The following is a 27,391-nucleotide window of genomic DNA, read 5'->3' as shown; positions in this document are numbered from 1 at the left end:
ATTGACGAAGCGGCCTGCGACAGACTCCTCCAACGATCTGCAAACGGCTTTCGCTTCTGCCACGCAGACGGTAATGTGAGCGTGGTAGCGGTTGACCATGCTGATCGGGGGGTGCGTACCGTGTGCATCTTGAGCTACCGTTCGAAGTTCCCGCCAACCTTGTCGTTGATGCGCTGCGGCCATACGGCACAGTTGTGAGCCGCACAGATGAGAAATGGAATACATTAGAAACGTACGCTGTCCTTAACGGTGTACGACAAGTGCGCATAGAACTTAAGAAGCACGTTCCATCATATGTTTTCGTTGGCGGCTGCCGCGCAATTGTTATTTATAATGGCCAACCGTGGATCGGCTGAGGCTGCCATATAAGAACTGAGTGTCTGCAGCACCGCCTCGTTCAGTTGCCCCGCAATAAACTTCTCCAACGATCCACGCTGACCTCTCTCCCGCTAAAGTATGTGGAGGCGGTACGACATGACGTGACGGACGATCAAAACCTGATGCCACCTCAAGTTGCTGCGAACTCCGTTGGAGAGTCAGAGCCGACGCCGCCGCCGCCGCCGACGACGACGACGACACTACCGCCGCCACACGGTGCAGAGGTTTCTGCAGCCTCTGCCCAACACGGCGTCGTGGGCACCCGGCCGCCATCACTGTCGGGATCGGACGCAGGGATTCCCGATTACCGAGATCGTGTCGAGCCCCGCCCTCCAGTGGATGTCGAACCTCGGACCCGCAAGTAAAAAATCACCCAAGTGACTGAGACGCCCTGCTAAAACCGCAAGACAGGTCAGTAGTTTAAATTGTGGAAATGGGCCAAAATAAGCTGCTGTCAGTTACACTCGAACATACAACTTTATTTATTTGACCAAACATTAGAAGAGCCAAGAAAACTAAAAAAAAAAAAAAAACACAGCATTAATTTTTGGAAGTTAATTACTGGCTGAATGCGCCATACAATCTCATGCCTTGAGGGCAAGACCACTTTAATTTCGCCGGCTGGAGTGGCCGTGCGATTCTAGTCGCTACAGTCTGGAGCCGAGAGACCGATACGGTCGCAGGTTCGAATCCTGCCTCGGGCATGGATGTGTGTGATGTCCTTAGGTTAGTTAGGTTTAATTATTTCTAAGTTCTAGGCGACTGATGACCTCAGAAGTTAAGTCGCATAGTGCTCAGAGCCATTTGAACCATTTGAACCACTTTAATTTCAAATCAGCTGAAAGCTAATAACTTAAGACTCAATCCAAAATCAGAAATTTAAAAGGCAGAAGGCCTTATCTTAAATCAATTCTTTCAATTAGGCTGAAGGCCAAAATAATCTCACACCTTAAGATCAAAACAACTTTAATGAAAAAAATTCGGCTTAAGGCTCATCTCTTAAAGGCTCAAACCAAAATAAATTTTTAAAGGCGAAAGGCCTTATCATAAAACAGTACTCTAATTAGGCTGAAGGCCCAAACAATCTTTCGCCTTAAGAGCAAAACAACCTTAATTTAAAAATCGGCTAGAAGCCATACAAATACAAACAACAAGAACAAATAAGAAACGGGAGTACACCCAACGGCGCGCAGAAGTTTCCGAGGTTTGGCCTGGAATTCCAACACTAACGCTCGCGTAGGTGAGACAGGCAGTCGGCCCAACTATTCTCGGTCTGGCGACAACCTAACCGACAGACAGTCAACGGACCCACCGAAAAGATAACTTGCGCTCCACCCGACCAGCACACAACATGGAGTTCAGTGGAACAATGTAGAAGGTATTGGCGCCCACAACCAACTATACATTGAACTGTCAAACTACACACCGCGCTGGAGAGCGATAACACGATGAGGAAAATACACTGCCTGAATTTACGTCAACGACCAGGGCAGATAACCGGAACGTTAACGGCCACAAGGCAGAAGATTCCGGTGGTGCACTTCAATTCAGAATAACCAAGTACAGTCAAATTTTCCAGCTTAATTGTTAAGTTAATGAAAATATGCCAACCTAAAAACACACTTTGTTGCTTGCGGGAATGTCCCAATAGCCGACAACGAAATTCAAGCGACATAGTGTGAACAGTCGTGACTTGCTGGTAGATTAAATGAAAACTCAACTTTCGTGTCCAGCATCGGTGAGCCACAGACCTCGTAGCAATGGGAACAGCACCACACACGCCGACTGCGCGTGGACGCCGCCAGCTGCCTCGGCCGAGATTTCCTCGCTGCTCCACGCCAACCGACCAACTCCTCACACACAGCACAACCGGAAACTATGAACACCAGGCCGAAGATAGTAAAGATAGTACAAGGTGCGAATATCCATACACACCGCTGCTGCTACTCGCGAAGAGGATAACATCATAATCGTGATAACCGTGGGAGACTAAACATAGAAAAGCAATCAAGGTTTAATCCAACACATAACATGGGCCATCCACGGCTCAGAAACGATATTCGGATGAAGAGCGGGACAGGGATGTGAGACTGGAGGAAGACATCGACTCCGTTGACGCATCTACCGTTCGAACGGATTTCAGGGCATCATTCACCAGAAGGCACCTGATTATAAAGAATACTCTCCTACACCTGGTGGCCCTGAAAACAAGACGCATCGGGTGGACTCACAAAATGTGGACGCCTGTGAAAGTGGCCAGCCACCACTGACCTCCCAATCCTCTCTTGGTGATTGGGCAGACGACATGGAGGCCGATGATGCACAGCACACATCGATACCTCCTCCGGATCCCATAGCTGACATTGAGCTTGGAGGGCTCTGAAAGTCAGGGGACCACATGGCACGGTAATGCACGTCTTGCGGCTGGATGGCTGTGTGGTGTGTGAGCTCACCGTGCACTTGCACCAGCACACTGCCTACCATATGATATGTCTCAGTCATACCGTGTGGGAACAGTCAATGTCAATGGTGTCCACTCCACTGTCACGACGGGCAAGTTACACGACATGATCAGAGCGGCAGACTTGGACATTGCCCTTCTCTGGGAGGTCCGCCCCGAGCTGCTTTTAGAGCTACATGGCTACACCACCTACAGCCTACCCAGGAGGAACGACTATCCTTCTCCGAGATGGCATGGAAGCGACGGACGTCACACACTTGCCGAACGGGCGAGGCATCGCTCTCACACTTGGCCCAATCCGCGTCGTTAACGACTACGCTCAATCCAATACTTCGCACAGCGCTGACAGGTATGTCTTGTATTCAGAGGACGTAGCCCCGCTTTTGCAAGGAAATATGGACCATTTCGTATTGGGCGGCGATTTTAACAGTGTTCTGTGGCCCGAGGACCAGATACTGTATTATGTCCCATACCAGGCTCTACAAACACTGGTACGTGATCTCGTTCTCCAGTACACCTGGCTCTTATATCATGGGAACCAGCGCACTTTACCGGCCACTCTGCCAGTCGTCTGGAGCGGATACATGTATCGCGTGCCCTCCACACACCGACCCGTGATGCAGAACTCTGGCCGACGGCTTTCACCGCTCACCTCGGCGAATATCTGCACTATCACCTTACCCCGATGCAACAGAGGCCCGTGAACTCTGAACGTCACCCTTCTTCATGAGGAAGCGTGTCGGCAAGCGGTTACTGACACATGGCGTCGTTGTTTCAGGCGCCTGCCCACGTATGCTTCCACGTTGCTATGGTGGCTGGGATGTGTCAAACGTGCACCCCGAATGACCCTGATGGCCTACGGGTGTGACAGATCGAAATGGCAAAGGACAACATCGGAATTTTACTATAGAGCGTCATGTGAGCTGTCGACGCAACCGTTGTCTCCCGAATTTCAGATGTCCGTACAACGCGTCAAAGTTCGTCTACTTCGCATCAGGACGGAGCACCTAGAAGGTGTCCTCATCCGTGAACGAGTGCAAGACTGCATCACCAACAAAACGGCAAGTCTGTCACATTGTGCTCGACAGGCGCCACCGCAAACGTCAGCTCATTACGGCGGTAAACACGGAGGAGGGCGGCCGCGCAGTGACGCAAACGGATATAGCGCACACGTTCGCCCGACACTATGGGACCTTTTACATGGAAGACTCCCGAACCGTGCGTTGTTATGACGAGCTGTTGCACGACTTTCCCGCCCCTAGGGACGTGGCACCCGATGATAGTCTGCTGTTGCCCATTACATCCGACGAGCTGACATCGGCACATGGAGCACCGAACAAATCGCCCGGGCCGGACGGTTTACCCCTAGAATTCTACCGCACTTTTTATGACCTTATAGGCGACAAGTGTCTCCAAATGTTTCAAGAACTGATCCGCCGTGATTTCAATGTCCCCACGGAATTCACAGATGGCATTCCAGTGCCGAAACCGAATGGTGGTTGTAGGTGGCAGGACTTTCGCCCATTCACACTCATCTACAGTGACTACAAGATCGCCCGCATCCTCCTGGCGCGTCTCCACACCGCTATCGGGAAACCCATCCACACCTTTCAGACATGTTTAGGTTGTGTCAGCACATTCATACAGCGTTAGGAGCATATCGCGACGTAATTGCTTTGACGGCAGCCTGCAAAATACGAGGCGCTCTGGTCGCCGTAGATTTTGACGACGTATTCGACCGCGTCGACCACGGCTTCCCAGGCGCAGTTTTGGAACACATGGGCCTCTCTCCAGAGTCTGCACAGGTGGTTCCTCGACTGGTCCACGGAGCGCGCTCCCGCATGATGATCAACGGTTACCAGTCTGGTCACATTGTTGTTGGACGGTCAGTGCGACAAGGGTGCCCCTTCTCGGGTCTGTTATTTGCGGCATCGCTTGAACCAGCTTTACATGGTCTACGGCAGCGATTAATAGGCAGTTCCAAGCGGGACGTGACGTATAGTTGTGGTGCATTCGCCGATGAAGTAGTGTTCCTGGCCAGATCAAAGTATGAAATGCAAATAGCGCTTCAGTGGCTACACCAGTACGAGCCGGACGCTGGGAGCGTCATAAACTTGAAGAAGACAAAATACATGGATGTCGGAGGGGGGCTTTCCCAATCAACGACGGTGCCCTTTGACAAGGTACCCGTACTCAAATATTTAGAAGTGCAGTTCTATAGCAATGTTCGCCGCACGGCGGCGGCTACGTACCGTCGGCTCCTACACCAGACACGTGCTCTGCTGCAGGACAACAAATTGCGTCGCATGGATATGCCCCTCCGAACACGTTATGTCAACACCTATCTTGTCTCCAAACGGAGCTATTTTGCGCATGTCCTTCCCTTTACGGCTAGGATGGCCGACAGATTTCAGTCGGCATACGGACATTTCGTGAGCGCCGCCCTTGTTTTAAATTCAGGTTCGCCACCCTGACACTAGGCGGTATCGGTTTAATTTGTAAGTAGGCTGTTTAGGTTCTTATATTGGTGACGCCGCCGCCACGTAGCGCTCTCTGTATGAAAATCACTGGCTGTGCTGTGCGCAGTCTGTGGCTAGTTTGCATTGTTGTCTGCCATTGTAGTGTTGGGCAGCGGCAGCTGGATGTGAACAGCGCGTAGCGTTGCGCAGTTGGAGGTGAGCCGCCAGCAGTGGTGGATGTGGGGAGAGAGATGGCGGAGTTTTGAAATTTGTAACACTGGATGTCATGAACTAATATATATATATATTATGACTGTTAAGGTAAATACATTGTTTGTTCTCTATTAACATCTTTCAGTTGCTAACTATGCCTATCAGTAGTTAGTGCCTTCCGTAGTTTGAATCTTTTATTTAGCTGGCAGTAGTGGCGCTCGCTGTATTGCAGTAGTTCGAGTAACGGAGATTTTTGGTGAGGTAAGTGATTCGTGAAAGGTATAGATTAATGTTGGTCAGGGCCACTCCTTTGTAGGGATTTTTGAAAGTCAGATTGCGTTGCGCTAAAAAATATTGTGTGTCAGTTTAAGCACAGTCGTGTAAAATTGTTCTAAGGGGACTTTTTAAATTCATGTCTATAACCGTGTGGGATCGCTTTATCTCAACACTATGCGTCGCACGTGGACCTCTGCCCACGCCACTCTGACTATCTAAGTGGCACCACACTCTCTGCATCCCCCAGTTTCTGTAGGGCCCCCCACATCAGAGAGTTATTGATTGACCTCAGCTATTTACGGTCAGACCTTCTGACGACACGGATGCCCAGCACGAAAGACTGTTATCGTCTCTATCAACAGCAGCAACCTATCAATACGGTCGCACACAGACATCCTGAAGTTGCCTGAAACACGGTGTGGCGAGTGGTACACATGCCTTTTCTAACTACCGCAGTGCGTTCGTGGTTGTACGTGGTTGTGAATGGGAAGTTCACTACTCCTCAGAGGCTACATTCCATTCATCTGACGGACCGCCCCTTGTGTGCGACATGCTCAGTCGTTGACTCGGACGCACACCGCCTGACTTGCACCACGACCAGCGAGTGCTGGCCACTGACGCAGCGCATGCTGGCATTACTCTTGCAGCGATTGCCAAAGTCTGTCTCCCCTGACGGCGTTTGCTTTCCATCGACCAGGACGTGCACCGGTAACTGACTTAAGGGTATGGCCCTTTACTACATACTTTGCGATGTTCAGAAACGCACACTCGACTTTTGGTCCCTATTGATGTTGACACATGCAGGCTTCAGCCGCCACCCGAAGTACAGGACACGTTTCGAAAATTATTTTGGTTCATTATTTGCAGACCCTCCTGCTCACTGGGGCGTTCCGGGTATGAGATGCTGAAACTGAAGAAGAATTCTCGAGCACATTGATCCTCTACGGGTAGAATAGGGGGGAAACACTCCCAACAGACTAGAGATGGGGGATCCGCTCTTGAACTAATTCATAGAGTTGAATCTTTCAAAGGAGTGAACAATCAGTGATTCAGAAAAAAAGAACGGTAGCTCCAAACGTTTCCCACGGCAGAGAGAGAGAGAGAGAGAGAGAGACGGAGCATATCAGCAGCGCCTCTGCTGGTCAGAGCACAGTGCACGCCACACAACACAGTCAGCGCCGGCCTCTGCCCTGCTTCTACCTTGGCTGCCTGCATTGTGCAGTGCCCCATTGGATTTTGTGTTTCACATATGCCGTGCCGTCTCTGTGCGTCGTCTGCCGCGTGCAGGGCCTTGGCGCAGCTTAACTTCGCATCGCACTCTGTCGGCGATCGTTTCAGTCGCACGTCCTGCCCTCTGGGCAGTTGATGCGAGCAACAGGACAGAGAGCCACCTAGCGGATAACATAGGAATTACTTGCAACAACCTGCTCGCAAGGGAACGGACGATTTGTCTCGGAGCGGGTGAGTTCACCGCTCCCCCCACCCTCGGAACTCGCCCGCTCAACGCTCACCCCACCGTCTCGACTCTAGCCAGAGCGTTGAGCAAAGTGACGCAGGTGTCACTCTGGTCTCTGCGGTCTCAGCTCATGCAGTAATACAGCTCGCGGCTCGACCTGCTTGACTCAGCGCCTCTGCATCGGAGTTCGTCCCTACTGGATATTGTTCTTCGTAGTAATACCGCTATGTATATTACATTATTATGTTATGTATACATCAATTGTTTTTATTTTATTTTTATTTGTTTAAACTGATTAGATTAGGTTCCTGATGACTCCTCTTACTATAGGATTTTTATTATGGACACTCGAATTTACGCTTTAATTACGAGCGAACCGATAAACGTATCGCAAAATGTGATACACCAATATTTTCCTTGTTTTATTCTGCATAAGGCTATATGCAGCACTTTCGTTTTACAGTCAAATTTATATATTTTTTTCTTATTCTGGTACGGATTTTGCGATTTTAGGCGTCTTCGAAAGGAAACGTTCACTTTAAAAATATATGGCTTGCGATGTATTTGTATGAGGTTAATGAAATTTTAATACATTATAAGCCAAATATATTGTTAATGTAAATCTCAAGTTACAACATTTTCCAATAACCCAAAAAACCACGATAGTGCAAAATAAATCAATAATCAAAAACTTTGTCATATCGTGGAAATTTCAATAAACAATACAAATTTCTTACTCATTATTTGTGTTACTTCAAAATAGGATCAAATAAGATCAAAATACAGGTATAGTACTGGAATAAACCAAGTTTAAAGGGCAATGTGCCTTCCATTTATTTTCTATTGTAAATGAGTGGTGAGTCATGAAAAAGAGCTACTTCATTTCAGGGAGTGAACAGTTCTGATCCAATCTCTGAAAAGAACAGTTTTGCCCATCTCTACAACAGACGAGAAGACGACTCGAACGCTCGGCAACTGCAGTTGTAGGATCTTTTTTTAATAAAACAAAAAAAAAGTGGTAAGGCGACCGCTCACGATAAGCTGACAATCCTGTTGCGAGTCTCGCTCCGTTTTAATGTGGCCATGCTTTGTCTGAATTACGTTTTATATATTCTTTGAAAATATTATTATGTTAGTAAATATTGCTATTATTATTTCAGCGAAATTGTCTATGTGCTGCATACGGTCGATAGCTTACAAACACAATAAAATGCAACCAAATGCAACTTGATAATTATTCGTGAAAATAAATATGCATTTAACTGTTACTTTTCTTTTCAACGTGCTTGGTCAAATACAATGTTCACTCTTTGTAATGAAAGTTGTCCTCCTTTAGACGAAGTACAGGCCAGAGACAAATACCACACAATACCCTCAAATAACTGGCAAATTCGTCATTAAACTGCCTGGGACAGGTTCTAGCTTTGCTCGAAGAAAATTTATTAAATACTCTGCGTTGATAGTAATGCACATGTAAAACAATGGTATAATTTTAAATGTGCCCCGTAATGGCGGAAGCTGTTTTCTGCTCCGCTGCAAACAATGCTGTAATTCTGGAAACTGGGATTATTTGTCATAGGTTTGACGCTTCAACAAATAAAATTCAGGCTACGTTTATCTTAGTATCTATCTGACATCATCTCAGTAAAATACATTACATTTCATTACAGACATGGTTAAGCAGTATACATAATAACGCCTCGGAAGACAACCACACACTCACACACACACACACACACACACACACACACACACACGCACAGAGAGAGAGAGAGAGAGAGAGAGAGAGAGAGAGAGAGAGAGCGAGAGAGAACCTTTACATATATGAGACAGTTGCAGATGAACGCTTATCACTACAATGATACCGTTTATTTTTCGAATACATCATTATTGTCTTTGTTTTTACACTATTAATTTTCATAACTGTTCGCATAAAATACTGTGTCTATTTATTTCATAGTCAGACGACATTTTTATAGTTTCATACGTCTCCCTTTACTTGGAAAAAATACATTACTGGCCATTAAAATTGCTACACCAAGAAGAAATGCAGATGATAAACGGGTATTCATTGGACAAATATATTATAGTATTTTAAACATAGCTGCACAACAGCAACGGTTCCACGTAATAAAATTATAAACAGCCAACCAATTGCAATGGATAAAGAATTCTTTACCCAGGTTTCGACAAATATAAATTTGTCTTCTTCAGAAAGTGGCCTAAGGACACTGAACATCATAGCTTACAGAAGAAAAGTATGAAACTTAAGTCAAGAATAGATTTTAACACAAATTAGAGAGCTCTTGCATTACATAAATATGAGAACGACGACTGGTACTTACAATTTTACATTAGTAAGGACTAATGTACCATCGCCGTTTTTACAAATGTCGGCATAGATCCATTTGTCAGAAATGAAATATAGCCTTAGAATTAGGGTTTGTCACGTAAATATAAATTAGTACATGGATCTTGCAGAGCTCACAACCGACTGAATGTAATCGGCGAGCGTAGTTACTCTGAGACCAGGGCAGGTGTCGCTTATGTCGCGAACCATGTGCCAGTTGGCGTACAAAGGCAACGTGTAAATTATCAGTATTAATTACGTCCTTAGATAAAGTAACAATAAAAAGAAGGAAGGCGTTTAACACTCCCGTTATAACAGTATTGGAGCATTGGTACAATTAATGTAGTAATACATCAAAAAGGCAGGTGGCGCTTACGCCGAGAGAATTACGCCCAGTGGCATATACAGCCAAAATATAAGAATTACATTACTATATTAGTGAAGCCTACAAACGGTATATATGTCAGAACTTTTAAAATTGACAATAATGGCTCTTAAGACAGATTTACGAACCCTGTTACACAATCCAGTTAATACACTTTCGCAGGGAACCAAAGTTTTAGAGCCTGACAAAATCACATAAGAGCCGATGTAGTGGCAACCATACATCGTGAGAAAACCACATTACATAAAGGGTAGTGAGTTTTAAGCACTGAAGGTGCATCATAGCTTCCTGAGGAAATAGACCACTAAGGTTACCAGCATTGTTATACCATAAACAGTACAGGTTTAAAGCCTTCGAAAAATTGTCTACAAGCAAGGTTCAACTGGTCGTTCAGTATATTACCGTCCTTGAGCTCTAGATGTTTGAAAATTTGTAACTCTTCCCACAGATCTAATCTACGCCCTTTGACTTCTCTGTGTAGGATAACAGTGTCTTCTAACTGTTTAGGCGTATGACCGGCTATCAAGAGGCGTTCAGCAAAAGTAGAGCTGTGTATATTTGCTCCTTTTTTACCTAATAGGTGTTCTTTATATCTTGTTTTCACAGTTCTGTCTGTTTGACCAATATACACTCCTGGAAATTGAAATAAGAACACCGTGAATTCATTGTCCCAGGAAGGGGAAACTTTATTGACACATTCCTGGGGTCAGATACATCACATGATCACACTGACAGAACCACAGGCACATAGACACAGGCAACAGAGCATGCACAATGTCGGCACTAGTACAGTGTATATCCACCTTTCTCCCATGGAGACGATCGTAGAGATGCTGGATGTAGTCCTGTGGAACGGCTTGCCATGCCATTTCCACCTGGCGCCTCAGTTGGACCAGCGTTCGTGCTGGACGTGCAGACCGCGTGAGACGACGCTTCATCCAGTCCCAAACATGCTCAATGGGGGACAGATCCGGAGATCTTGCTGGCCAGGGTAGTTGACCTACACCTTCTAGAGCACGTTGAATGGCACGGGACTCATGCGGACGTGCATTGTCCTGTTGGAACAGCAAGTTCCCTTGCCGGTCTAGGAATGGTAGAACGATGGGTTCGATGACGGTTTGGATGTACCGTGCACTATTCAGTGTCCCCTCGACGATCACCAGTGGTGTACGGCCAGTGTAGGAGATCGCTCCCCACACCATGATGCCGGGTGTTGGCCCTGTGTGCCTCGGTCGTATGCAGTCCTGATTGTGGCGCTCACCTGCACGGCGCCAAACACGCATGCGACCATCATTGGCACCAAGGCAGAAGCGACTCTCATCGCTGAAGACGACACGTCTCCATTCGTCCCTCCATTCACGCCTGTCGCGACACCACTGGAGGCGGGCTGCACGATGTTGGGGCGTGAGCGGAAGACGGCCTAACGGTGTGGGGACCGTAGCCCAGCTTCATGGAGATGGTTGCGAATGGTCCTCACCGATACCCCAGGAGCAACAGTGTCCCTAATTTGCTGGGAAGTGGCAGTGCGGTCCCCTACGGCACTGCGTAGGATCCTACGGTCTTGGCGTGCATCCGTGCGTCGCTGCGGTCCGGTCCCAGGTCGACGGGCACGTGCACCTTCCGCCGACCACTGGCGACAACATCGATGTACTGTGGAGACCTCACGCCCCACGTGTTGAGCAATTCGGCGGTACGTCCACCCGGCCTCCCGCATGCCCACTATACGCCCTCGCTCAAAGTCCCACAACTGCACATACGGTTCACGTCCACGCTGTCGCGGCATGCTACCAGTGTTAAAGACTGCGATGGAGCTCCGTATGCCACGGCAAACTGGCTGACACTGACGGCGGCGGTGCACAAATGCTGCGCAGCTAGCGCCATTCGACGGCCAACACCGCGGTTCCTGGTGTGTCCGCTGTGCCGTGCGTGTGATCATTGCTTGTGCAGCCCTCTCGCAGTGTCCGGAGCAAGTATGGTGGGTCTGACACACCGGTGTCAATGTGTTCTTTTTTCCATTTCCAGGAGTGTAATATTAAGGACAGTTATTACAGGTTAGTTTGTAAACACCTGAATTGGAAAACCAGTCGCCAGCAATCTCTACTGAATGTACAAGATTTCTTTTTAAACCGTTATCTGTAGAAAAGGAGACGTTACAGTTATATTTTTTGCGTTATATTGAGCGTTGAGCGTGCCGAGTTTCTGACGTCATAGCGCGGAATAACACGTTCGGGAGTCTTTCCGAATGTGCAGGGCAATATCTGGCATGTCAGATATTCTGAGGGTGCGTCTGACCGTTGACCAATGAGATAGCTCAACGCCATCTACGTCACACGGACGCCGTCTCCCTTCAGTACAGAGTTATGAGGCGCCATATTGGCATCCATTTCAAGCCTATATGCATATTTGCCGTTTCTGAGCACCTGAAAATTGAGAATCACTGGAAAACCCGTTGTTAACTGTGTGATTCGTTCCAATACAATAATGAGAAACATCATATTCGGTGGTAAAAGAATTATTGTAACTTGCGTATTATGAGAGTAGGCTATTGGAAGGCACCGACACACGGAAGATCCACCCAAAACGCATTGTTCTTGGTACAATTTTGTTATAATTATATTGCAATTGGTAATATATCTGTAGTGGACTGACCCGACAGCCAATCCACTATGACTTTTAGCCGAATAGCACGCGTTAAGCTCACGCAGGCTGGCGTGAGGTCTGGAACAGTTAAAGGAGTTGAGTCTAATAAATAAAGTACGAAGCTCTTGGAATACTTAACTTTAATCCACAATTGGAGAACATCGGTCTGACGGTACAGGCTTTATAATCTCAATATAAACTGGTAATGGCGCCTTGCTAGGTCGTAGCAAATGACGTAGCTGAAGGCTATGCTAACTATCGTCTCGGCAAATGAGAGCGTATTTGTCAGTTTAGCTTCGCTAGCAAAGTCGGCTGTACAACTGGGCGAGTGCTAGGACGTCTCACTAGACCTGCCGTGTGGCGGCGCTCGGTCTGCAATCACTGACAGTGGCGACACGCGGGTCCGACGTATACCAGCGGACCGCGGCCGATTTAAAGGTTACCACCTAGCAAGTGTGGTGTCTGGCGGTGACACCACAATATCTGCGATTAAGGTTCTCAGCAAGGGCGAGGATACTATGATTAGATGCTATGGGTGTGTTGTTGGTTCAGCGTAACGCGTAGCGCCACTGACCTGTGTTGAGTTGTTTGTTGGGGCGGTGGTTCGCGTCTTCCCCCTTCCAAATTCCTTTCCTAACATTCGCCTTTTATTAGGTTCTGATACTTTATTATTATACTATAATATTTGATGTTATGTAAATATAAATTCACCTTTTTTTTTTGAGGGGTGACTTTGTTCGATTGACTTAATGGCTCAAATGGCTCTGAGCACTATGGGACTTAACTTCTAAGGTCATCAGTCCCCTAGAACTTAGAACTACTTAAACCTAACTAACCTAAGGACGTCACACACATCCATGCCCGAGGCAGAATTCGAACCTGCGACCGTAGCGGTCACGCGGTTCCAGACTGTAGCGCCTTTAACCGCTTGGCCACACCGGCCGGCGATTGACTTAATCTACAGGACAGCTTGCGCTACTTGTATAAAGGTATTTTGCTCCTTTTTTTACGCTTCGTAATTCACATGTTGCAAAGATTCTGCTGCTGGGCAGGAACAGTGATCAAGTAAGACTGACCGTGGGGTTTTACTAAAATGTAGGAATGGAGAAATACTCGTAATGTTTATCTTATGCGGAGAAGTATTCCAAATTTGTACCACACTATTTGTAATGGCACTTTTATAATCCTGTGTCCTTATTGATTGGACGTGATGTTTTCCTTTTCGTGGACGATGGAGGAAATGTGCATTTTAATGGATCTAACGTGGGAATTTTACGCGCGCCCGTTGAGTAAACAGTGTGAGTTACGAACTAGAAACATCCCTCAACTGCCGCTGGAGTGCGTTGCGATCGCGTATACCACGTTGGGGTCCACGTACCGTATGCACAAGTCGCCTCGTTCCTGAGCGTTCAGCTGCACGTTGAACGTGGCACGCTCAACGTTAATGTTCGACAGCACGGTCCGTGTGCCGACGGCCTTAGGACAGGATCGACCGCTGACGGATCCACAGCCGCGCCCACTCTTGCACTTCCTCGTACAAATGAAATCGACGTCGACGCTTGCCTTTCTTCAGGTGGCCGAAGATGTGAAAATCATACGGTGAAAGTTCCGGGCTGTACGGAAGATGTTGTGGTGTCTACCAACCAGATCGTTTAAGCGTAGCCGTGGACCGATTGCCAATGCGGGAGTGGCCGTTATCGCGCAACAGGATGATTCCGTCCGACAGTATTCCTGGGTTGAAACCTGGGACTTAGGGAAAGGCAGGATTCGGTGTGAACGGGGCCGTACTCAGTTACCGGTGGTTGCTCAATTGTTTTTTTAATCACTTGCACTTTATTTGGAAACAATTGCAAATAAGTTTGACAATAAGGAACAGTTATCAAATTTGACTGTTAAGATACAATGTGTAATAAAAAAATTCTTAAGCAAGTTGCACTCACGGCTGAATGCCTTATTGACCAGAAATGCAAATTATTTGTCAGCTGAAGGCCCCAATAGTAATAACTCAAAAACAATTTGACGGCTGAAGGCTTGGATAGCAAATTCTTATGGACGAGTTAAGCTTCTCCAAGATATATCAAAATATTATAAAAAAGGACAATCAATAAATTTTCACTTTTAAGAGACAATATCTAATTAAAAATTCTTAAGACAAATTGCATTTACGACTGAAGGCCTTATCGACAAGAAATTCAAATTATTTGTCGGCTGAAGGCCCCAATAGTAATAATAAAAATTAAAACTTTGAACATAGCTGCTAAGGTTCAGTGACTGTGTCAATTATATTGGAACAAATAAGCCCTCGGTCACACATATTAAGTCAAAATTGACCTGATTTCGACGCTACTATGAGCGTCGTCTTTAGAATTAGACTAACTGTTCTAAAACATATTAGGTATATACACTCCTGGAAATTGAAATAAGAACACCGTGAATTCATTGTCCCAGGAAGGGGAAACTTTATTGACACATTCCTGGGGTCAGATACATCACATGATCACACTGACAGAACCACAGGCACATAGACACAGGCAACAGAGCATGCACAATGTCGGCACTAGTACAGTGTATATCCACCTTTCGCAGCAATGCAGGCTGCTATTCTCCCATGGAGACGATCGTAGAGATGCTGGATGTAGTCCTGTGGAACGGCTTGCCATGCCATTTCCACCTGGCGCCTCAGTTGGACCAGCGTTCGTGCTGGACGTGTAGACCGCGTGAGACGACGCTCCATCCAGTCCCAAACATGCTCAATGGGGGACAGATCCGGAGATCTTGCTGGCCAGGGTAGTTGACTTACACCTTCTAGAGCACGTTGGGTGGCACGGGATACATGCGGACGTGCATTGTCCTGTTGGAACAGCAAGTTCCCTTGCCGGTCTAGGAATGGTAGAACGATGGGTTCGATGACGGTTTGGATGTACCGTGCACTATTCAGTGTCCCCTCGACGATCACCAGTGGTGTACGGCCAGTGTAGGAGATCGCTCCCCGCACCATGATGCCGGGTGTTGGCCCTGTGTGCCTCGGTCGTATGCAGTCCTGATTGTGGCGCTCACCTGCACGGCGCCAAACACGCATACGACCATCATTGGCACCAAGGCAGAAGCGACTCTCATCGCTGAAGACGACACGTCTCCATTTGTCCCTCCATTCACGCCTGTCGCGACACCACTGCAGGCGGGCTGCACGATGTTGGGGCGTGAGCGGAAGACGGCCTAACGGAATGCGGGACCGTAGCCCAGCTTCATGGAGACGGTTGCGAATGGTCCTCGCCGATACCCCAGGAGCAACAGTGTCCCTAATTTGCTGGGAAGTGGCGGTGCGGTCCCCTACGGCACTGCGTAGGATCCTACGGTCTTGGCGTGCATCCGTGCGTCGCTGCGGTCCGGTCCCAGGTCGACGGGCACGTGCACCTTCCGCCGACCACTGGCGACAACATCGATGTACTGTGGAGACCTCACGCCCCACGTGTTGAGCAATTCGGCGGTACGTCCACCCGGCCTCCCGCATGCCCACTATACGCCCTCGCTCAAAGTCCCACAACTGCACATACAGTTCACGTCCACGCTGTCGCGGCATGCTACCAGTGTTAAAGACTGCGATGGAGCTCCGTATGCCACGGCAAACTGGCTGACACTGACGGCGGCGGTGCACAAATGCTGCGCAGCTAGCGCCATTCGACGGCCAACACCGCGGTTCCTGGTGTGTCCGCTGTGCCGTGCATGTGATCATTGCTTGTACAGCCCTCTCGCAGTGTCCGGAGCAAGTATGATGGGTCTGACACACCGGTGTCAATGTGTTCTTTTTTCCATTTCCAGGAGTGTAGTACATTAATAAAATTAAAGTTTGTACTGACGCAAAAAGATGCAGTACTTACAAGTCACTTTTTTAATATGTGACTTGTAAGCACTGCACTTTTTTAATACGTGACTTGTAAGTACTGCATCTTTTCGAGTCTGTACAAACTTTAATTTTATTAATGTACTATATACAGGGTGTTTCAAAAATGACCGGTATATTTGAAACGGCAATAAAAACTAAACGAGCAGCGATAGAAATACACCGTTTGTTGCAATATGCTTGGGACAACAGTACATTTTCAGGCGGACAAACTTTCGAAATTACAGTAGTTACAATTTTCAACAACAGATGGCGCTGCAAGTGATGTGAAAGATATAGAAGACAACGCAGTCTGTGGGTGCGCCATTCTGTACGTCGTCTTTCTGCTGTAAGCATGTGCTGTTCACAACGTGCAAGTGTGCTGTAGACAACATGGTTTATTCCTTAGAACAGAGGATTTTTCTGGTGTTGGAATTCCACCGCCTAGAACACAGTGTTGTTGCAACAAGACGAAGTTTTCAACGGAGGTTTAATGTAACCAAAGGACCGAAAAGCGATACAATAAAGGATCTGTTTGAAAAATTTCAACGGACTGGGAACGTGACGGATGAAAGTGCTGGAAAGGTAGGGCAACCGCGTACGGCAACCACAGAGGGCAACGCGCAGCTAGTGCAGCAGGTGATCCAACAGCGGCCTCGGGTTTCCGTTCGCCGTGTTGCAGCTGCGGTCCAAATGACGTCAACGTCCACGTATCGTCTCATGCGCCAGAGTTTACACCTCTATCCATACAAAATTCAAACGCGGCAACCCCTCAGCGCCGCTACCATTGCTGCACGAGAGACATTCGCTAACGATATAGTGCACAGGATTGATGACGGCGATATGCATGTGGGCAGCATTTGGTTTACTGACGAAGCTTATTTTTACCTGAACGGCTTCGTCAATAAACAGAACTGGCGCATATGGGGAACCGAAAAGCCCCATGTTGCAGTCCCATCGTCCCTGCATCCTCAAAAAGTACTGGTCTGGGCCGCCATTTCTTCCAGAGGAATCATTGGCCCATTTTTCAGATCCGAAACGATTACTGCATCACGCTATCTGGACATTCTTCGTGAATTTGTGGCGGTACAAACTGCCTTAGACGACACTGCGAACACCTCGTGGTTTATGCAAGATGGTGCCCGGCCACATCGCACGGCCGACGTCTTTAATTTCCTGAATGAATATTTCGATGATCGTGTGATTGCTTTGGGCTATCCGAAGCATACAGAGGTGGCGTGGATTGGCCTCCCTATTCGCCAGACATGAACCCCTGTGACTTCTTTCTGTGGGGACACTTGAAAGACCAGGTGTACCGCCAGAATCCAGAAACAATTGAACAGCTGAAGCAGTACATCTCATCTGCATGTGAAGCCATTCCGCCAGACACGTTGTCAAAGGTTTCGGGTAATTTCATTCAGAGACTACGCCATATTATTGCTACGCATGGTGGATATGTGGAAAATATCGTACTATAGAGTTTCCAAGACCGCAGCGCCATCTGTTGTTGAAAATTGTAACTACTGTAATTTCGAAAGTTTGTCTGCCTGAAAATGTACTGTTGTCCAAAGCATATTGCAACAAACGGTGTATTTCTATGGCTGCTCGTTTAGTTTTTATTGCCGTTTCAAATATACCGGTCATTTTTGAAACACCCTGTACCTAATATGTTTTAGAACAGTTAGTCTAATTCTGAAGACGACGCTCATAGTAGCGTCGAAACCAGGTCAATTTTGACTTAATATTTGTGACCGAGGGCTTATTTGTTCCAATATAATAAAAATTAACATATTTTTAGTAAAAAAACAATCATCACAATCTGATCAAATCAAGAGAGAAGTGGGCCTCAGACAGTGCTCCAAGGATCGACCTGGGAAAGCCGCTCATCTTCGTAAACGATGAGACAGGCAGCCAAGAGTTGTATTCACTTAACCGGATGGCAACTAAAACTAGTGATAGTTTAAATGCAGGCTAACATTCTTGCAAAATCTACCGAACTTCTGATAACCAATACAACGATGGAATAACCCAGGCAAGGAGGAACTGGCAGACAGCAGTGCGTTTTCAGAATCCGGTGTTTAGAACATCCAGAAGCAGAAGGACCCACTATGACCAAGGTAATCCAAAAGAAACAAATATTGAAACCACAATCATGGAGGCTGTCGAACTACACGCCTTACCGGACAGCAGCGGCAAGGCTAGGAAAGGTACACTGCCGCGAAAATACGCTAACCTCCAGGGCAGGTAACTGGGGCGTTAGCGGCCACTAGGCAGAAAAATACCGGTGATTGAGCTTCATCAATAAACACAAGGAATTCAATGATTAATAATAAAAGGTGGAGGATGGCTAATTAATTTCGCCAGCTCCAAACATTCCACACATTGCTTTTCGCCTCAGAGACCCTGCTAGCAGAAACGTGCGAACAAATGGTGTGATCTCAAAATAGTGGAGGTTTCACTACTGGGTGGATGTTCACTCACCTAAAAGGGCCTGGGTCCGGTGGACAACGAGGTTGTGGCCCTCGCAACTACAGCCCCTCGATCTGGCAGTGGCTGCGTGCCGCCAGCAGTCCCGACATATCCGCGCACTACCGGACCTCACTGCTGCTCCGTCCCAACCGGACTCCCCGAGACACTCCAACCAGAAAACACTTGACGTCCTTCCAAAGATAGTATGACAGTACTAGATATCGATAACTGCTGCTGCTGCCACTCGTGGACAGACAACAATAGCAAATGTAGTGTCTCCAACAAGCACAAGAAGAAAACGATATTCCACTATCCCTATTACACGATGCCAACCTACCAACGGCACCATCGTAGGCCCCAACATGGCTCATGGGTATTTTGACTTCATAGTTGTTTATTGTTTCTACAGAATGTCTTCGTAGCCCAGCGCACTGATTGTGGTTCCACGCTCAAGGAACTCGCCAAGCAGGTCCTTGCAGTTGAAAAAATAAGGTCATCATGACTTTACTGGAACTGGTGGAACAGCTTTGGAGTTATTTGGTGGAGGGAAACGTAGTATGTTTCCACTGTTGGCTTTGCCGTTTGCCCTCGGGTAGTCAGAATGCTGTCGGACGGAATCATCCGGTTTCACGACAGCGACCGCCCCCTCACTGACAATCGGACGAAGACTATGCTTCAGCTACTTGGTTGGGAAACACTGCAACATTCTCCGTACAGCCTAGATCCTTCACCGCGTGATTTTCGCATCTTTGGTGATCTGAAGAAAGACATGCTTGGAGGTTGGCTTCAGCTGGACGAGGAATTGAAAGAGATGGTGCGGTTGTGAATCCATCGGCGGCGGTCCGCGTTCTACGAATTGGGAATTGATCGTCCGGTTCCCAGTGGGATAAATGTCTTAACGTGCGTGGCGATTGCTGTCGCACGGAACCATCCCATGGTCACATTGTGGTCGGGGGTACCGTTTTCATTTGACTGCCCCTCATACACTGAGCGTGTGTACTCTGTAAGAAGACCAGCCAGTACTGAGGTAATGGAAATGTCGTGTGGCTAGGACCTCCCGTCGGGTAGACCGTTCGCCTGGTGCAGGTCCTTCGATTTGACGCCACTTCGGCGACCTGCGCGTCGATGGGGATGAAATGATGATGATTAGGACAACACAACACCCAGTCCCTGAGCGGAGAAAATCTCCAACCCAGCCGGGAATCGAACCCGGGCCCTTACGATTGACAGTCTGTCACGCTGACCACTCAGCTGCCGGGGCGGACAGTACTGAGGTGAAGGTGGCGTTCAGTGAAAGAAGACGGCTTGTCGTAGTCTGACTGGCGACAGTAAATATCACTTGTTTCTGTGGAGACTTGATTGGTGTTCCGCACTCTCAGGGGGCAGTCTTACGTCGGACAAACAGTGCGCACTGTAGAAAGACGCAGCAAGGAGGCTCCCCGAAAAATCTGCCTTGGTTGAGGGTGCCCTGAAGAATGGGCACCAAATTAAATTTGACGTCACCTCTGTCATGGTTCGCATTGATGGATTCTGAGATTGTACAATTAAAGAAACTATGGAAATATTCAGACACATTGAAGACACCCTTAACAGGAACGGTGACCTACAGCTCATTGTGGTGTAGGTTACAACGAAAGCGACGGTGAAGCGGACGCATCGAATGCCATCTACAATGTGTAAAGGCGTACGAGTAGTTTATCAGCAGGAATTCTACTTGACATTGGCCAAGGACTACAAGGCCGAAAGCTCGTGGAGTTTTGACGTGGCTGGAAATACGAGAACATTTTAATCAAATATGGATTGAGAGATTCGGCATTCTTCCTTCTTCAAGTAGTTACATTTCTACAGAGTATTTATTAGTTTGGGGAAAGTAGGGAGTGGCAAGGAGATGGGGAGGGGGATAGGGGGGGGGGAGCGTGAGACAAGGCGGTCCACCTCATTCGAGGCTGATTAACATTTCAAGGTGACGGAATATCTGTGATATGATTCGCTGATAACATTGCTATCCTCACTGTAAGTGAATTCAGAAGAATTAAAGGATATGCAAAATGAAATGGTCTAATGCATACAGAATATGGGTTCACAGTAAGCCAGAAAAATACGGAAGTAATGAGCAGTTGTGGAAATCAGAGTAGCGATACGCTTAAAACCAACATTGGGAACCACGAAATAGAGTAAGGTAAGGAAGCAGAACTACAGACCACGGGCGAAGCAAGGAGAACATAAAAAGCAGATTACCACAGTCAAATACGGTATTCCTTACTAATAGATACATGCTACTATCAAACGTCGGCTTTAATCTAAGCAAGGAACTTCTGATAATGTACGTATGGAACACAGCATTCTACGTTAGCGATTCATGGACTATGGGAAAACAGGAACAGAAGTGAATTGAAGCATTTGAGATTTGATGCTACAGACGAATGTTGAAAATTAAATGGACTGATAAAATAAGGAATGAGGAGGTTTTGCTCAGAATCGGAGAGAAAGGGAATATGGGGAAAACACTGTCAAGGAGAAGGGACAAAATCATAGGACATGTGTTAAGGCCTCAGGGAATAACTTCATTGGCAGTAGAAGGAGCTGCAGAGGTCAAAAACTGTATAGGAGGGCAGACTTAATTTGAATATATTCAGCAAATAATTGAGGATGAAGTGAGAAAGTAGTATTCAGAGATCAAGACGCTGCGTCAAGAGAGAAATTATTGGCGGATCCAATCTAACCAGTCACAAGACTTAGAATCTGTGACTTGTATTATTAGACACCACATATAAAATAGTCTTAGGGGAAACATTAATGCATGACTAATTAAGAAAACCTTTTCAGTTCTCTAAAAAGTGTGGGTTACCTAAGAAGCTGAACAACATTTGGAGACTCTGCTTGAAATGTGAGAAGTGGAAACATCTGAAACAAATTAGCGGACAGCTTTGACTTAATTTCACGGCCGAGGTAAGGAAACGGCTAACAAATGGATTGCTTAACCCCATACTGGAAAAGATAACGCGAAGAAATTTCTGTGCAAATTCGATTGGAATATAAATTACAGGTGAAAACATCAGCCGGCCGGGGTGACCAAGCGGTTAAAGGCGCTACAGTCTGGAACCGCGTGACCGCTGCGGTCGTAGGTTCGAATCCTGCCTCGGGCATGGATGTGTGTGATGTCCTTAGGTTAGTTAGGTTTAAGTAGTTCTAAGTTCAAGGGGACTGATGACCATAGAAGTTAAGTCCCATAGTGCTCAGAGCCATTTGAACCATTGGAAACATTATAATTTGTTATTGGTAGACGAATTGGCACTGCCATTTAGATCGAGTGGGAGTTGATACGAATGAGTGAAGCTATGGAGAGTGCAAAAGCCAGATTGGTCTCCCTCCTATCGAAGGAAAGCCTGGGTAACTGAAACGAAACCATGGGGTGGGACGAACGTGGACAATGTTAGTCTGGAAACGATCATAAATTAAAGCGTGGAAAGGAGCTAAGAATAAACTTGACGGTATAGAAACAGCCTATAAGATCTGCAATATCTTCGTCGAACCCCCTCACCCCGGCTCCTCCCCACTTTCCCACAGGGAAGGTAGGGGTTTACGTAAAATGAGGTAGTCAGCATTCATAACAAGGCAGCACCTGCGTCATGGTTTCCCCCACAGCTCCACAGAATAAGCGCGAAAAATCTTCCACTTTGTTCGCCTTACTCAACGTAAGATTGTGACTGGGAACACCTATACTTTTTGTGTAAGCAGTATTGTGACTTTGACGCCACTTTGTGCAAGATATTAATTTTATGGGTCGTTAAACGAAATTTGTGACTGAATTGAAGATTATTTGGTAGATAGGCTACTGCGTGGTGTCGGGGATGGTGACTCGTCGGCAGATATAGAAGTAACTTCAAGCCTGCCCCAGAGAAGAGTGTTAAACTTTTGCTATTCATGTTGCATACACTGATGGGAAAAAATCGCAACCCAAAGAAGGAGTTGTGCGACATAAGAAAAAGTTGGTAGGCGTGTTTCTACATCTGAAAGAATGATGTCTATTCAAATTTCGCACAACTATATGTATACGCTGTAACGGCGTGGGCGTAAGCTACCTTCTGAAATCGGGCGTGGTGAGTTAAGTATGTCTTTCAGGCAACAAAAACGCCATTATCAATACCTCATTGAGTAGGAACGAGATCGTGTGATAGGCCTATGAGAAGCTGGGTGATCCTTCTGCGACACTGCGGAAAGACTTGTCAGGAATGTAGCCACTGAACATGGCTACTGACAGCGTTAGCATTGATCACGAGAATATATGGCAACAAGAAGACCGGGCTCTCGCTACCAAGAGGGAAGACCATCGAGTTTGGCGTATGGCTCCGGGGCATGGAACTGCGTCTGCAACAGTAATCTGAGCAGCGTTTGGCACCAAAGTGACGCAACGGATTGTTACAAATCGGCTACTTCAAGGACAGCTACGAGCCAGCTCCACGTAGCGTACATTGCACTGACCCCAAAACACCTCCATTTGCTACATAACTGGTGTCAAGGTAGAGTTCAATGGAGAGCAGGGAGGAGGTCTGTTGTGTTTTATGATGAAAGCTGGTTCTGCTTCGGTGCCACTGATGGCCGTGTGTTGGTTAGAATGAGGCCCGTTGAGGGCCTGAAGTCAACCTGTCTGCGAGCTAGACTCACTGGACCTACACCTGGAGTTATGGTGTTGGGTGCGATTTTGTATGACAGCAGGAGCGCTCTCGCGGTTATCCTAACGCACACCGACTGCAAAATTGTACGTCAGTCTTGTGATTCGACCTGTTGTGGTGCCATTTAGGAACAGCTTTCCAGGAGGTATTTTCCAACAGGACAACGCTCGCCTACATAACGCTGTTGTAACCCAACATGTTGTATTGTGTGTCGATATGTTGCCCTGGGCTGATCGATCGCCAGATGTGTGTTCAATCGACCAAAACTTCATCGTCGGCCATAAACAACATTTACCATCCCTTGACCGACCAAGTGCAAAAGGCGTGGAGATCCACCCCAAAAATTGACATCCGACACCTATACATCACAATGCATGCACGCTTGCTTGCTTGCATTCAACACTCTGGCGTTTATACCGGTTATTAATGTACCAACATTTCACATTTGCAACGGCTTAACTCGCACTTACATTATGCAGTGATCTTGCAATGTTAATGACTTAAATATGTTACCCAGACAAATGTATTCCATAAATTTCGTTACTCTACATTAATTTTTTTTTGTTGTTTTTTTTTTTGTCAGTGTATTTACGACTAGTGGACATTAACTATAGTGATGTCAAGTATTTGTCAGATGATGCAGTTATCTAAGATGAAGTACTGTCTTAAAACAACTGTACGAATTTACAGACAATTATTGATAGTACTGAGGCACTGAATTTCGTATTTTTTTTTCAATTACGTGGATTCATGATATAAAATACGTTTCTTAGAGGAGTGACAGTAACCGAATTTATTTTATATTCTTACATATTCAACGCGAGACATCCTTATCAATACAGAGAATGACTCAAAATACTCGTTGAGATTGTAACATGTTAGTAACCTCGCATTGTTTTATTTGTCAATAAAAATGAAATGAAACCACATGTAAGGGGACAGTACGGCATAGAGCTTAGTGAGAGAGGAGGAAGAGGGGGAGAGAGAGACACACACACACACACACACACACACGTGCGAGCGCGCGCGCACAAATACAGGGACAGCAGAGAGAGAGAGAGAGGGAGAGAGAGAGAAAGAGAGAGAGAGACCATGATAAGTGGGGTGAGATGAAGATGATAGTGTGTATTTATGTTCAAGGCAGGAATAAGAAAATTATGTTCATTTCTTCTTCATAGGCTGTTGGGTTAAGAGATAGTCCGTTCTGAATAGAGAACGTAACCTGTTGTATTTACTATCTGTCTGTTCATTCAACATGTCAGAGCCTTAGAAAATCTGTTGTTTATGTACTTCTTGTGCCTCTAGCGTACTGAGATTTGTGCCTGAAGGTTGTATATGGCAAATTCTGACATCCTTATTCATGTCTGGAAGGCTGTGTTTGCTGTCGTAACAGTGAGCTGACATTGCAGGTTTATGGTGTATATTTAAACATAGAGTTGCCGTGTGTTCACTACATCATATGGAAATTTATCTACCTACCTTATATATGTAAAAATGGGACAATCTGGAAACCTGATATTGTAAATTTCTACTCGCTTATGTTTGTCGTACTTGTTATAACTATGGGGGGGGGGGGAATATCCTTTATTTAATAGTTAGTTTAATAGCTCATTTTAGTACCACTACTTCGATTTGATCGCAATTTTATAAACATCCCTTCCAATGATTGGAATAGTGAAATATTTTATGGTTTTATTGTCTGTTAGAAACAAGTGTATTGTTTCATTTCTATTTTCTTTCCTTTTCATGTTATTAAGGAGGTGATCAGTGGTGAATGTTGAATATCTGATATCAGTAAGTGTTTGTTCGATTAATGCAATTTCGTCATCATGTTCATATTGTGCGATTGGGATGTTCATTGTCCTGTTACTCCTACTTCTGTACACTGCTGGTTTTTGTGTAGTGGGATGGAAAGAGCTGTTGTGGCTAGTTCTCTCTATAGCAGTTTTCTTTCTGTATATGATGATGGTACAACTATTGTTTATTATGCAGACAGTTTGGTGTCGGAACAATGGAAGTGTATTATACTTTCTCCCTAACTATACTTGTCATTATTTTAAGCAAAGTCTTTGATGATATGATAAGACAATATACTAAACAATTAAATGCAGATATTTACAGTCGCCTGAAAAATAGGAAGATTGTTATGCTACGAGTGCTGTGAGTGCTATGAGGGCCAGGTATCGAAGTTTGTAGCTCGTTGTGGAGGCTATAATCGTGCATAGACCGTGTACATCAGTTTCGACCATGGTGTCGAAGCTTCTTACCACTCCACCCAGATGTGTTGCAATCTTTTATGGAAGATTAACGTAATAAAAAGTCAGAGAATTCAAGCTCCCCGACCATCAGTTTCACCAGCACGAGTAGCCGGAGCAAATGACGTCACGACGGCGGTAGTCTTGAGCAAAGCGTCCCCTGCACTGTCTACCGGAACAGATTACGAAGTGATGCCGGATACTTTAGGTTCGGATCACTAGCTAATTCAAATTATAATAAACGATAAACATAGGGAGATTGACAAAGAGGCAGTCAACCGAAAATGAAACTCAAATAAAGCCAATTGGAGCATATAAATACTACTGGAACAAAAATGGAAATCAATAATCGAAACTGGGGACCTGTTGTTACTTATCAGTGAAGCAGCGGAAGCCACAGTACCTCAAAAAGTACATAATTGGACTCCTCAGAGGACTTACCCTGCTGGGTGGATTCAGAATGTGATGCAGTACTCAAAGAACGCAGGGAGACATTAAGAAAATACGAAAATCTCCATAATGACGCAACTTCATTGCTCTGAAGAAGGTACATGCTACAGTCAAGAAAATTTTCAAATACAAAAAAGGAAACCATGCCCAAATTTCTGCGCTTTGGTCTAAATAGAAAAACTATTAACTAGGATTTTGAATGTAATAAGGAACATAAAAAAGCTGTCTGACAATCGATGTGCAAACGCCTCAACCATCCCATAAACTTTTAGAATCTGTCTTGTGTATGTTAGCTCCTCTTAACGTAAAGGACGAGGATGATGAGGCGAAATATGAGGTGGACAACAGTGTAGTGGCACAACCCTTGTAGCTGGAAGAACTCCATACTGGCCCAGATTAAATTGCCTACCCATTGCTGCTACATGTCTCACACAAAGTGAAACTGATGTTCTTCAAATCAACATTTACAATAATTTGGGCCCAAAAGATCCAAGTCGACTCGCTAAAAATGTGTCGTCTCCATGCACAAATCGGGCAAAAGATGTGATTAACCTCAGTCGCTTCGGCCTGTCACCTTACTACCGTGTTCGGCGAAGGTCGTCACGAATTCCTTTCCTGTGCCAACCTCTTCACCTCAGAGTAGCACTTGCAGCTTACGTCCTCAGTTATTTTGTGAATGTATTCCAATCTCTGTCTTCTTCTACAGTTTTTGCCTTCTACAGATCCCTCCAGTACCATGGAAGTCATTCCCTGATGCCTTAACAGATGTGCTATCATCCTGATCCTTCTCCTTGTCAGTGTTTCCCATATGTTCCTTTTCTCTTCGATTCTGCACAGCACCGCCGCATTCCTTTCCTTAAAAGTCCACCTAATTTTCAACATTCTTCTGTAGTACCACACCTCACATGCTTCGATTCTCTTCCGTTCCGATTTTCCCACAGTCCATGTTTCACTATCATAAAATGCTGTGCTTCAAACGTACATTCTCAGAAACTTCTTCCTCAAATTAAGACCTATGTTTCATACTGGTAGACTTCTTTTGGCGA

General features: G+C 46.1%; 1 protein-coding gene across 1 annotated transcript in view; it reads left to right on the top strand.

Annotated features, from left to right (window-relative positions):
* Positions 1-500: 500 nt before the first annotated feature.
* LOC126162028 (serine/arginine repetitive matrix protein 1-like) overlaps positions 501-27,391 on the top strand; it is a 118,662-nt gene continuing 91,771 nt past the window's right edge. Inside the window, exon 1 of the mRNA XM_049918296.1 lies at positions 501-739. Within this exon, the coding sequence (XP_049774253.1) occupies positions 501-739 (239 nt within the window). The remainder of the gene's footprint in view (positions 740-27,391) is intronic.

This window comes from Schistocerca cancellata, chromosome 1 (genome assembly GCF_023864275.1).
Source record: "Schistocerca cancellata isolate TAMUIC-IGC-003103 chromosome 1, iqSchCanc2.1, whole genome shotgun sequence".
In the NCBI taxonomy this organism is placed as follows: Eukaryota; Metazoa; Arthropoda; class Insecta; order Orthoptera; family Acrididae; genus Schistocerca; species Schistocerca cancellata.
This window is presented reverse-complemented; position numbering and strand designations above follow the sequence as displayed.